Raw genomic sequence first — 14621 nt, forward strand, 5'->3', positions numbered from 1 at the left:
CTTGTTGCTAAGGTTAACTAGCTCGTCACTAGCTTTTGTTCTCTCTCTGGTAACATTAGTGTGTTAGCTAGCTTGTTGCTAAGGTTAGCCTGCTCGTCACTTGCTTTAGTTCTCTCCCCAGTAATATTAGTGTGTTTGCTAGCTTGTTGCTATGGTTAGCCAGCTCGTCGCTAAGGTCAGTGCTCTCCCCGATAACATTAGTATGTTAGCTAGTTCACTCTCACTAGTCTGTACTTATCTCTCCATTTTTTTCTAAATGTCTGGAAAAATTAGACGTGATCCCTGAATGTTTCTTTTGGGAAGTCCTGCATACAAATTTACAATGATTCACATAACCAAAGAGTGTAACTTCAGCGAGCCGGTGAAAAAAAACACATGTAACTTAACAAAAGCGTGAGTAGCTTGTTTTTTAGCTGTTAGCCAATCTGTGTACAGATTTTAGACTCATTTAGTCTGTGTGAATGAATTGTTAATGTTCAGTAACGATAGAAAAAAAGGTAAGTTTCTAATGAACCTCAGACAGAGGACTCGGACTCGACCAGTCTCAGTCCACAGTCTCAGAGTCCCCCTCACCCCTAGACCAAGACAAGACCGATTGCAAACAAGGTCGAGTCTGAGACAAGACCGAGACCGGTCGTTTTTGGTTTTGAGTCCGGACTCGAGTACTACAACAATAATGCTCACAGAACTCACATTTCCAATTCCTCTCTGTATATTTTTTAATAAAGTAAATATATATATTTATTGTTACTTTATCCACCTCTCATTAACCTTAATTTTCCAACAAGGTTTAAAACCATTTAGGAGTAAAACTGAACAAGGTAAAAGCTTAAATCTGAAGAAAAGTAATCGTACACCACAACAATTAATCTGTGATGTAATGTGCTGATTATGAGATAGCAGGAACAAGTAGGAACTGAACGTGTGAACATGACGGTGTGTAAGTAGCTGATGAATTGGCACAAAGTGAAAAACGAGGCGGTGTATTATTTTTTGTTTGGCTCCTAGCCAGTATCTGGGAGCTAAGGTGATTAAGTGAGTTATATAAGATGTTCCCTTTCCTCTGCTTTTGTTACCTGATATACTTCAGCCTTTCTGCAGTTTAATCCACATATTAAGCTTAGTGCTTTAGTTTAGCATTAGCGCATTCATCTTTTAACGTAATATAATGAACCTAAATCCCATGTTAAACTTTTAACTTTACTATAAAAAATATATATAGGATATCTACTTAAAATAAAAGTAAAGCAATATCCTATAAAATATCTATAAAAATATCCATAGTTCCAATCATTACCTGCCAAAGACCAGCTGCCCATTGTCCGAATACTGCTGCATGACTCGGAGTAGTTGCCCCCTCTCCAATACCAGCTACATTAAAGATTATATGGATTCTCACTGTGTTTTTTTCTAATTGATTTATTTATTTATTTTCTCTATTAATCTCCCTATTAATTACTGTCATTATAATGATTATATTAGTACATCTGTGCGTAACAGACTCATGATCATACAGTGATTTTTACTAATAATTTATCATTAATAACTGACCAGTCTTAGTTTCTCCCAATGTTTCTTCCTCCAGTTTTAAAGGATTTTTTTTACTTTGCCACATTTTATGGGGTTTCATGTTTTTTTTTGTTCTTTTTTCTTATTACCAGATTTCTGAACATCGGATGTAAATAGAACTATAAAAATAAATTAGATTTTATTTAATTTGAACTGCTTTTAATGCTCTTTTCTAGAAGGGTTGTAGTAAAAGAAAGAACAAAAAAATGGAAAATTTTAAATTTATGAGCAACCTCTAACCAAAAGCTGAACTTTTCACCATCTGTTAACTGGTAGAGTAAATTACTGTGACAGGCTTTAAAGATTAGTTCTCTCCCAGAACGAAAAGTAGCTTTTTTATTCTTAGGGAATCCCTATTTAAAGTCAAACTTAGTTTGTGGATAAGTGAGATTTCTGTCTGGAAATGTGTGCTTACTTGTCATTTATTTATTGGGTTTGTTCTTTTTAATGAATGAAAAGCTGAATGAATTTCAGTTTAGCTGATATAGAGAAGCTGCTTTCCATTACCCATAAATATAGTATTTACATGTACAATAAATATTCAGGACAAAATTCATATATGATGATTTATTTCAAAATATGAATGAAAATACACATAAAGTACAAACTCGTAAAAAAGTACATACAATATATATGAAGTAAGCTGCCACCTACAGAGAAATGGTCTTCACATTGTTTGGGAGGAATGGGGACGGTATATACATTACCAGTGGCCTGAAGCACATATTGGTGGGATGGACTGAACAATTGAATAATAATAATAAAGGCAGAGTACAAACAATGCAAAAATTTTGGCAAAATCTGATACAAGTCAGTGTTGCCAGTGGACAAATCTTAAGACTTCAAGGAAATGAAAGCAAGGGTACAAGTTTAAACAGCTTCAGTTTATCCTAGTTTAAAGGCTGGGTGATATGAACTGACCAATAAAAATATCTATGTATGGAAACCAGTGTTGGCAGATTATGATATGATATATTTAGATATGTATACCTTTTGTTATTTAAAAAATGCAAAAGGACAAAATGTTGATAAAACCAAAATAATGATAAAATCTTCATATATCTTAGAAACCCTGCAAAAACAGTTCTTTTCGTGTTTCTCTTGGTCCCTTTTATGTCTAGCAAGTCAAGTATTAACAGTAATTCCGTATGCATGTTGTATACTTAATAATTTGACCCATTTCAGACATCACTGCAGAACATAGTGCTAAAAGAGTAGTGTATTGTTAATGCCCGCTAGTAGAGTCAACAGTCAAAAAGCAAGTTTTTTTTAAGCTCTTTTCCTGTCTTTACCTTTACACATACAGTTATTCAACCTGTATCGACATTTTGAAACACCTCCTCTGAAGCAAGCAGAATTAGCCAGCGTGAGAGAGAAGCATGAGTCGAGAATTAACGGGTTCACACATTAAGTTTGATTCTCGCAGTTTTCCACATGACTGTATGAGATTCGATGTGACTGGGGGCCTAACCCCCAGAACAATGTGCGCACCCCCCTTCGTCAGTAATCCTGAGTGGGCATTATGTTTTCCTGGCCTGTGTTGCCTGCAGGCAGCCTGTGTAAAAGAGGCCTGACTGCTTTAATGGCACCGTATTAAATCTGTTGATAGGATAAAATTGGCAGTGTTGTAACAGACAAATTCCACGGACTAATTTTCTTGAGAAATGTTTAGCTCTGGCAGACGGGAATGCATGCTGGTTTTGGAGGGCACGACATGTTTTGTTTAGGGCTAGGATTGCTGTAAACAGGAGACGGCTCTGCCAGACCGAAAGGCATTTTTAGTTTTTTTGTGTTTTTTTAAGGTCCATTTAAAAGTTGTCATTTTTAAGTGCCTCTTTTAAACATTGCCCACATTCACTCAAAAAAAATATCATATGAGATACATTACATGAAAGAAGAAGCTAATGGTGGATGCAAATACACAAGAATAATTCAATTAACATCAAATTCTTTTATCTTAATTGTCGTATTTGCTTCTTTTAACCTTGTCTGGCTGCGGAAAATTGTACTTTTGCTTTTCGCTACATTTGCGGACGGCATTCCTCAGCACAGCTGGGTTAGTTCACAGAATGCAATAAATAAAGTGCATTATTATTATTTATTACTACTATTAATTGTGAATAGGTAGTACAGGTGTTAATCCATCCAATACTTAATAGTGGGTCAGCAGGTAATTCATTTTTTGAATATGAGAAAAAGATTTCATGATATAATTGGTAAGCTATAGTAGGTAATTCATAGGCTTCATTTAAATCCTTCTGTGTTGTTTAATGATAATTCTTCTTTTTTAATCATTGTGCTTGGTACCATGTACGCAGTCTTTTATGTTTCATGTGCTCCAATTCTGTATGTGCCTTAAACACGCTAGCTGCTCAATTAGCAGTTTTGTGGATCCAGATGTTTCTTTGCTTACAGAAAGATAGAAATAAAAACGACGCACATTCTTTTCTATTTTTCCGCACAGCCTACTTCCAGTAAACCCAATTATGCTCCCTAAAGTAATTCAGGGTCATTTAAGGTCTGCGGCCTTTTTTTTTTTTTTTTACAGTAACACCCTGTTAATCAGAGAACTTAAACACAAGCAACGTTCCTCTTAAAATATTAATCTCACATGCATTAATATGCAGTGTTAAATATTTTTAAGATATGCATTACTTAATATGCTTATGAAATGGGGGAGGGGGCAAAACGCCAATTCCCTTCGTACTCATGCTCCTCAGATATATGCTGCTATTTGGGCTCAGCTCTGCACTGCTGGACATCTTTCACAGATTTACAGATTTCTCTCCCTGTCACTATTATGATGCAACATGATCCTCATGTGAGTTTGCTCCCAAATCGAATCGAATTAACTCAAATACTTCATTCATTGCTGCCTAACTCACGGTAACAGACAGGCAAGGAGCAAACACCACTCCAAAAATATCTCTTTACTGTTTAAAATTGATATAAAAACATTGTATATACACATATCATACGTATAAAAACAAACCACACTCATACATATATAATTGCACATTGCGCTAACACAGGAGGTGCCTATATTGCAGTGGCAGAGGTGGTGCTGCTGGTGGTGATGGTGGTGACCATTAGAGTTTGGTGTGCCATTTGCTCACGGAGTCGCGAAGTGGGAAGCAATTACGGCAGGATAAGTGCTGGGTCAGCAAGCATGCCAGAGGAGTATATGGTACATATCTGTGGTGGTGGTGGTGGTGGGCTGACAAACTGGCTTGCCATCCAGCTGGGTCTTTTAGTTGGACTGTTGCTTGGCCTTCTTCATTCTGCAGAGGGAACAAAAAAAAGAAATATATGGTTATAGTCAAACTAAAGCCAAGTCCTAAAACAGACAGAACGTAGCAGAACGTAAATAGATTAAAGCTGAGTTGTAGCATATGGACAATTTGGATACAGTTCTCCATGCAGATCATTTAAGCCATGTTTTGGTAGTGAGTGCCACAATGGAATTAACAACAAGTTTGTTGCTGTACTGAACGGATTCTGAATGTGCATCTTTAAGTGTTTTTTGAGAAAAAGCAGGACCGGTTAACAGCATGCCAGGCTTTCCACTGGGAAAGCACTTAGAACACACAGCCAGACTGTACTCCTGGCCATAGTCCATGTCATTCAGTTTTATGGGGAGTTTTGACTTTTCACAGCACAGGTAGTTAATTAAGAAAAATCTCTGCTTTCCTAGAATATAAAATTTAATACAGTTTTAAGATTTTTTTATAGCTAGAAAAATGTAGTCAGTTAAATATGCAAACCTGTGATGTATTTTTTTTTATTTCATATCAGATTTGTGCCACAAAACTCCTGAAACTATAAGAATTGGATTGGATTGGATGTATGTGTGTACAGCTTCCCCCTTTTCTGGATAAGTACTATTCCTGGATTGCACAGTATGGGTTGATGAGTGTCTAGTGTCCATTCAGAGGCATTCAGCCTGTCGAGCCATTGTCTATCTTGAGCCCCGACCGTTTTGTTGTGCAGACTGGACTGTTCACACCTTGTGCCTTTTTTATATAGTTCTTTTGTGTACAGCACACATTCCAATCAGACTTTGTAGACTGTCTTAAAACATTCAGTGCGCGTCAGCAATGAGGCTATAAGGCCTATAAACATACACAATGTTGCGCAAAGTGCACAAATTTCAGGCAAAATGGAAATAAGAATTTTTTTTTTTTTTTGCATTTGGACAGGCATTCCGTAACAAATTTGTAATTTCACATTCCCGTTATGATTTAGTTGGTAAACCGAATACTGATTTTTGATTAATGGCCAAAATCAGTGAGGAAGATCATAAGCCAAGGCCACAGTGCGAGAGTATGTTTTGCATTAAGGAGCTAAGCAAAGGCTGGTACGCATTAAAATCATGTTCAGCATCCAAAGGTATACATATTTCACAGCTGCTTTTGAAGAATGAAAAGGAGCCAGGTCCCAGACTAGAAAATACTCTGGAAAAAGTATTTTTTTTTACTGCGCATTCCAAGAAATGTGAGAAACAGGAAATGGAAAATACCACTGTCTCTTTTGTTAGCTTTTCTGATGTGTTGATCATGGATGAATGTATGATTAGCATTTAGTTCAGTTATATTATATTAATGTAAATCTTTATAACCATTTGGGTTAACCAACATTAAGGTAACACAAAGCAAGCAGGCACATATCTCATTTCTTAAATATCTAAGTTTCTTAAAGCAAATTCTCCTTACTTTTCAAGGGCGTTCTTTAGGTACTGCTGCAGCCATTTGGTCTCAGGGTTGATGCACACTTCTTTGGCGTTCTTCAGCTTGGCACTGTGGGAGAGAAACAGAGCAGAAAATGGTTAAAGGTCTCATTAAAAGATACTCATCCATACCACTCAGGCATGTCACTACACAGGCCACTTGATTATTATGTGTCTTTTAAAGCAGTTGGGCGCCCATTGTGAAGGAATTCTGAATGCAGCACAATAGATACGCTATGGTCAGCATTATCCACACAATGAGTCGCAGCAAAACAGGGATGAAGGAGCTCACTGGAGCAGTTCTTTATCTCCAGTTTCTCTTTCATAGAAAGTGTTACACCCTTAAAGGCTTATTGTGCTCTTTTCTGAGACTCGCTTGCAGGTCTTGACAAATTGTCAGATTGTGATCTAACCCTCATGCCTTAAGCAAGCACTGTGGATATGTTGGATGTTTGAATCAGATTGCTCCCAAAAAGAAGAACCATGTGTTTTGGGTTTTTTTTTTTTGGTGACTTGAAGGTTACCCTCTTACTTATATATATATATTATTTATGGCTGCAAACATATGTTTAAATATTAAGCTATGTGGGGTCTGCCCATGTGTTAAAGATTGTGTCAGTGATGGTAGTTCTCGAGATAAGCTCCTCCGTTTGTTAGTTTTAGCTCTAGTTTAAGTGCCTGGCTCTAAACAAGAAAACAAGCTGTAATCTCTAATATGGTAACTGACCTCTGTCATTTTGGAATGTATGGGTTGGACATGGGTGAGTTATTTATGCACCTCCTTGACCACAATGTTTTATTGCACGTGGTTACAAGGGCACCCTCAGATACCTCACTTAACCCCATGCTTTAACATGCTTTAGGCTAAAAACTTAACAGCTTAGTTGTGAAGGTCGCAAACCACTCCAACCAAATTGTATGATTAAATTAGAACCCACTTTAGAAGATTATGGTTCATTTCATACCACTTAAAAATAGGAACTTCGCTTCAACCTTAGCTTAGGTTGGATTACAACTGCACTACACGGAACATGCTGTGCATTATTGATAACGATTGCGGTTATGGTTGACCCATACAGAAGAAGATAGCTTCTTCTAATTTGGTAGTAGTGTAAGTCTTGGCATTTGCCTGTCTGTTTTCATTTCGTCAGCGGGGGTTAAGTGAACCAGGGCTGTGGACAGCAGGTAGTAATTACTTCACAGCAAGGGAAGGCCAACAGAAAAGCCTGACATATAGGGTTACAAGCTTCACTCATCAGGACGGTTTTAGGGTATCAAGGATCTCGGACTTCGAAGCAGTACTTCTGATCTGCTCTCTGGGGATTTCTTCTACGACTGTGTGTCAGATAACATGGGGGTGTGTGCATGTAGGTGAGCATGCACAGCTGTTTTTTCCCTTGTGGTTAAATTGCTACTACATTCTTTAAAAAAAAATTAAGGTTCCTCAGTGGCTCTTGTCTGTGACATATGGCCACAGGACAAAAACATTTACTTTACTTGAAGACTCTTTAAATTGAACAAAAGATTTAAAAAATGTCCAAACTAAAAAAAAAAATTGAGTTATTTAAGGAACCATCTTTTGGAAGAACCATACTTAAAAAGGGGTTCTTTCAGGGTTCTTGGATAATTCAGTTGTTCTGTATGGTTCCTTTTTGTAATTAAAAAAACATCTTGTAGATTATTCTTTTTTTTAGGCCCTTAGAACCTTTATGCATGCTAACACTTCACTCTTACAACTACATTATTGGCCCTACAATAGAACCCTGTGGGACTCCATAAAATATTAGTTGAAATGATTAGTTGACAAATACTTCACAAATGTTTTTAAATTACGATTAATAACTGAATAATACACTTATGATCTTTTAATATTTAATATTATTCTCATTCTAATACACTTTTGCCTACTTTAAAAAGCCATAAAGCCTTTAAAAGGCTGGGTGGAAACCCAGTCAAAGTATGACTCTCAACAGCATGTGAAGTTATGACGTGTGAGAAGGATAATCAGGCACAATGGGTGAGAAAGTACTTCAAGGAGAACTCCTCTCAGACCCCTATGATGGCCTTTCCTGTACGAAACAAAACTACATCCAAGCCTAGAAGCCCCCCAGCCCCCCATGTAGCATTTCCTTGGCATGTGTCTAATTGTGAGAGCTTGACCAAGAGCATAATGCCAGACAGGGGAAGCCTGTTCCGGATCTATTCAGAGTTCCTTCAGCAGTGGGAGATTGATGGTGTGAAATGATGGGTAGAGAGGTTCAGTAAGACACCCCCCAAGTAGTAGTGCCGCGTCGGGATCGGCAAGCGTGTGAGAAAGACAGTGTAGTGGATACTCACATGACTTGGAAGGGGCAGTTGGGCGTGTGGACAAACTTCAGCTCACGGATGTTCCTCTGTGGGACTGTGTTGACTGTTGAGCGACACCAGCATCTTTCAACCAGACTGATGGGCTTGGCTGCAGGGATTAGAGGGAGAGAAAGAGAAAAAACATTATAGACAGCTCAGCACTTACACCAGTACGAAAAAACAAATGGTGCTATATATGATTCAAATGTGCTAATCAGTTACAGATTAATCAAATGTGTTGCATCACCACATCTCCTGCCAAAAAAAGCTAAAAGTCACACAGCGATAGAGTTGATGTACAACCAAATTACGTATCTTAATCATGTAAAATGCGTGATTATCTTTGATATTTGCTTAACATCCTGCTAATTAAAACCCAGTCTAGGTCTACAGCTATGCTGTTTAGTGGTCTATTGCAACACAGGCTGCCAGCAGTTGTGCATTTTATTATGTGCATGTTTTCAAGCAGGATCCAAAGCAGATGTGTTGAATCAGAGTGTTGTTAAATGAAACGTTTATTGCAGATGAGTTTCAGCTTTTTGCAATATTTCATTTTATTACGTGAGCTAAGCTTTCGTGATTTCTTTTACTTTCAAGAGCAAGCTTTGTATATTAAACAGCTGTGTAATTTCTAAGAAGCATATTTTATATTTTATTCATAGGAATACTACAATTATACAGCACTTCGTTTGGAATTAGACTACACTGCTATAAGATTTAAAACATAGATATCTACTATCTGCAGCAACATAAGCAGCTTTTGCAGGGCTGCTGTGAAGCAGAGTACATGCTGGCATGAGCACGAACAAGCATGTTTACACATGCTTATGTGATTTGATCCCATCAACGCTGATAAGGACAGATGTTTATTGCCCAATCCACATATTATATATACATTTTTTGCCAGAGCATTTTGCATGCATAGGAAAATGCGACCTAATGTAGATTGGGCTGAGAAGTGGAAAACACTGTTATTTTTTTTTTTAATGAAGAGCTGAAATCAAAGCCAAATGCAAATCATTGCACTTTAAAAAGGAGGAGTTGCATAAGAAGAAAAATAACTTCTCACCACTTCTACTGAGATTAATTTTGACATTTTTAAAGAAAATTGGTCCTGAGCTCAACTCAAACACCAGCAATTGCAGCCATTAATCTTGTCCCTGCTGTTGTTTTTCTAAGAGCAGCTGCCACATTACTGCATTACTTACTGCAGGCAGAGTGTGAACGTGGAGTAAAGAGGCTGCAGGCCAAATGGGCGATTTGTTACAAAAAAGAAAGCTAGATAAACACACACAAAAAAAACTCACCCAGTGCTTCATATATGGATATACTGTGCACTGCATGTGCTGCAAATGTGATGCACCCTAATAAGTCCACTTAAAAGTGCAGCAGCTATAGTACGCTATTTAGGATTGGACCGGGCATGTTTAACGCTTGCTTTCCCAGCAACGGACCCCCACACAGCATTCATGAGCGCTGGTGGTTTCTGCACGCAGCCTAAGCGGACATCGCCCACTCACAAGAACCCCGAGGGTGCGAAGTACCTGCGAGCTGCAGGTTAGAGGAGTTTAGAACATGCCAGGTAGTCTGTCTCCATTGTTATGCTAAAGAGGGTCCGTAGAGCCCCCCGGCGTTCGGGGCCATTGAAGTGCAGCCTGGCGCTGCCTCTGCTCTTTTGGTTGTACCTCCTAATTTGTGGCTAATTAATTGGAAACAAAGAAGGTGACAAATACACACATTAAGCAGAGAACAGATCGCTGTGAGGAGCGCACGTTCCTGCTGCTGCCCAAACACGAGTGTAGGAGTGGACGTAAAAAAAAAATTAAAGGAAAAAAATCGCGTAAAAATGGAGACAAAGTGCGAAAAAACAGCCAAACTGCCAAATTGTACATAAAATAAAAAATATAAAAAAATCTTTAATATATAAAAAAATATATATACAGATCTGGACAAAAATAAGAGACCACTTAAAATTATGTGTTTCTTTGATTTTACCTAATTAAAAACCTCTTAATATAGTTAAGTGGAAGATGGATGATCACTAACCACCAAACCGAGCTGAACTGCTTGGCTTGAGTGGCATAACGTTAGCCAAAATCAGTGTATAAGACTGGTGGAGGAGAACATGCCAATATGTATGAAAGCTGTGATTAAAAGCCAGGGTTATTCCACCAAATATTGATTTCTGGACTCTGAAAGCTCTGCAACTTTTTTGTTATTTCAGCAATTTCTAAGGTTCTGCAAATAGAAAAGCAAAATAGCAAATCAGAGAAACTAATTAAAAAACCAAATAACAAAGCATTTTTGTCCAATAAATATATATATATATATATATATATATATATATATATATATATATATATATATATATATATATTCTCTTACAACCTCGCTTTACACCACGAGCTCGTTATTTCATTGCACGTTTGCCCTGACATGTTGTGCAAATGCCAAATATCACTTAAAACACTACATCATTAAAATAAAAAGACGGACTACGTTAAACTAGTTCGTAAAATAGTATTATACAAGCCAGCTTGATTATACTATCATTATCTAGTATATGTGATGCAGCCAAATGCCAGTTTGCAGTAAAATGATGATGTAGTCCACAAAAACAGCCAAAATGCATGTAGGCTTGCATCTCAATACTTATGTGAATTGCGTGGCCTAATGAATGCTTGCATTAAAATAGGCCAAGGTTAATTATACGCAAAACTCCGCAATTAACGGTCCCACAGCAGGAGAGTTTCTCTCTCGTCAGCTGCTACAGGAGTAACACTATCAACACCAGTGTCATCAGTATCTTACAGAATTAAACCAAAGCACAGCAAACAAATCTGTAAAACAGCTTAAACAGTGTCTAAATAAGAAGCTACACAGTTTAGTGTTAAAGTGAAGAAAAAAAATAAAGTATCCATATAAATTCTTATTCAGAATGAGAGTAGAGCAGCTCACCGTGTGAAATAGTCCCATAGACGGCCACCGTGATGAGCGCTGCTAGTAAGACGGCTTTCAGCTCCATGCTGTAGCGCGTGCGTGTGAGAGAGCGCGTGAGAGAGTGAGTGTTTAGTGTGGAGATCCGCTGATCGCACTGTGGAGGCGCTGTGTGCGCACCCGGCCTTAAATCCGGGACCTGCCCCCTTCCAGCCGGACAAAGGGGGCTGTTCCCACTCTGATCTGTGGGCTCCTGCCATTACAAACACACCCCATTAAGATTCTCTTGGCTGAACGTCAAAATAACCAAAGTGCTTGATGGGGCAATTTGTGGGGGGATTTTGAACAATTATGTGCAAAAAGTTTTGACACCCCCTGTTTTGTTGATTGAAATAAAAGTAATAGCTCAACAAGATCCACAAACATAAAAAAATGTGATTTCTAATCTAATTTCTAATAAAAAAGTAATAATCTCACTAATGCAGTAAGGCTGCAGCTAGTGATTATTTTGGTGGTACTTTTCAGCTGTCACTTTTTAAATCTCCAATTTTAAAGTATAGTTTAAATAGGATATCTAACAGTCAAACCTGAAACAAAGGAAAATCCCTGACAATTAGTAATTGTGAGATGAAATCATCCAGACTCTTAGTTATCTTGTCATTATATATAAGACTTGTCATTGTCTATTATTTGGTTGTTTGCTTTGCATCGTTTTTCTCTATGATCTAAATTTTGTGTGTGCTCTTATAATTCTGTGTATCCCTCTGCTATCATAATCATTACACCTCCGCAGCCCTGGTGTCAATTGTATAAAAAAGCGAAAACAATGTTAAAAAATAATAAAAAATCACAAACAGATGTAATCTATACAGGGATGCTTAAACTGTGGCACAGCACAGCATCCCTCCCTGATAAGTGTAAGTGGTATTCTCATGCACTGGATTTTAAACCCACCTGGTTTCATTACCCTAAAATCATTAAATATCTTTTTTATATGGATTATATGTTTCTTGGCTTTAACATTTAACCACTGAGTGGCACGGAATAGGACATTGGCTCCATCAGGAAAGAAGGAAGCAGGAAGGATGAGTGCTTTATGTGTTTCCTCATCGAGGCTTAAAATAAAGGTGATAAAAGTGTTTTTTGGAGCAATGCCATAAAAAAAAAACTTCTGTTGGTTTTCTAAAGGAATTTTCTATTAATTGTTCTCTAATGAGCCAATTGTTTGTGACTATTAAGAAACTGTTAATATTTACAGAACCATACAGCAAAGCCAAGAGACATTTCTCTCTTTCAGTTCTTCATAAGTGGTGATAAAGACCATGGCTCTGGACAACTCATAGAAAAAATGTAATGCTTAAATGGTTCTTTGCTCTTAGTCTGTTTATCACTGTCCAATAAGAAACAACTTTACAGAAAATAGATAAAACCTACTTTTAGTGGAAGTCAATGTAAATAAGTTTATTTCAGGTATTTTTGGAGAATTTTTATTGGTCCATTCATCAATACATTTTGACAGTGTATAGAATAGTTTGTGTGTTCAAATTATGTGAAAAAGTAAAAATAAACAAAAATTGAGATAATGAACCTTCAAAATTATTCTGGTTTTAGCACCAAAAACAGTTTAATTTTTGGGCAAATGAACAAAAAATGTTTAAAGTCATTCATGATATTCTGCTCCGTATTGGGTCCAAAAACACTTAAATAAGAATGCAGTATAAAGAACTGAGCTTGATCTTGCTGTGGTAAACTGAGCGAATGGGTTTTCGGACAAATGTGTTTGGACACGTGCATAAATCTTTAAAAAAGGATCTTAAAAAAAGGTTTCCCTTTAAAAAAAAAGTCAATTAGTTTTTTATTTGTCTAAAACTTTCCATTAAGCCCTCCAGTTCAATCTGAGCGGAGTGATGATGAGTGGGGAGGGAAGGAGAGGGGGATTAGGATGTATAACAGGATGCAGATGTGGGCTCAGTTTCCAGGAGTGGGACTGTAATGTGCCAAGCCTGAGAATAAAGCTGGGGTAAAGAGATGAGGACAGGAGAGAGAGAAGCATGCTGTCGAGATCAGAGATTTCACTTCACACGGATGAGATGTCTGCTCATTGGCCCATGCTCACCCTTCCCACTAAAGTTCTGAAGTTCTGTAGAGAATTTGCATGCATTTAACTGTTGTTAGAGTTGGCTGTTCTGTAGGCTGCTTTACAACCAATCAAACCAAATTGCTGGAGATGAAGTGAGCTTCTAAAAATAACTAAAAATAAAACTTCTAAAGCGGGTTCTGGCTTGAATGTACATTTCTACTGGTAAATCATTATTTTATATTCAGGTATTCTTTAAAGGAATCGATCTTTACAGAAGGAGACGGTTTTCAAACTGGTCCTTAGAGACCTACAGATGGTCCAGATTTTTACTCCTGTTCAACTTGCAATGCAGAGATGCAGAGACCAGAGGGATCCTCTGGACCATTAGTGACTGGTTTGAGGACCTCTGCTTTAAAGAACCACCACTGAAAAGTTCTTTAGGGGGATAAAAGTGATTCTTTTATGGCAGTGGTACGTCTCCAACTGTGGTACGTGTACAGAAAAGCATCCCAAGGTAGTTTATTAGATTAGAAAACTTTTTTTATTCTGTAAATGTGTTGTTTTTAGTGCTTAATCCATTAGATCCTTATACCTACACTCTAAAAAACAGAGGTACGATATGAGTACTTTTTGTACTCAAAGGTACACTCTTCATAATTGTTCCCTCAATGGTACAATATTGGTCTTTACAGGGTCAGATTTGTTCCATTTGAAGTAAAAAGTCATTCCTAACAGCAATACGTACAATTTTGTACCATTTAACCAGCCAAAAGGTACATTCAGTATTCTGTATCACTGTACTTATAAACAATATATATTTTAATTGCACATTTTTCATTTGAAAGCCAGACAATTTTGGATTTTCAAATTTTTGACACATATTTAGTTGATGATAATGTTTATAATCTTTATAATCTTTACTGGCACAAAAATATGGGTACAAAAAAGGACTTTCACTGAAAG

The 14621-nt window shown here is 37.3% G+C and overlaps 1 protein-coding gene across 1 annotated transcript; it reads right to left on the bottom strand.

Annotated features, from left to right (window-relative positions):
• Window positions 1-2121: 2121 nt before the first annotated feature.
• On the bottom strand, window positions 2122-11752 carry cxcl12a (chemokine (C-X-C motif) ligand 12a (stromal cell-derived factor 1)). The gene is made up of 4 exons (XM_022684782.2): window positions 11600-11752; window positions 8633-8750; window positions 6282-6365; window positions 2122-4850 (listed from the first exon to the last, which is right to left on the bottom strand). The coding sequence occupies exons 1-4, from the start codon at window positions 11664-11666 to the stop codon at window positions 4820-4822; spliced, it is 300 nt and encodes a 99-aa protein (XP_022540503.1). The 5' UTR covers window positions 11667-11752; the 3' UTR covers window positions 2122-4819.
• Between the last annotated feature and the right edge of the window lie 2869 nt (window positions 11753-14621).

Source organism: Astyanax mexicanus, chromosome 7 (assembly GCF_023375975.1).
Source record: "Astyanax mexicanus isolate ESR-SI-001 chromosome 7, AstMex3_surface, whole genome shotgun sequence".
Lineage (NCBI taxonomy): Eukaryota > Metazoa > Chordata > Actinopteri > Characiformes > Acestrorhamphidae > Astyanax > Astyanax mexicanus.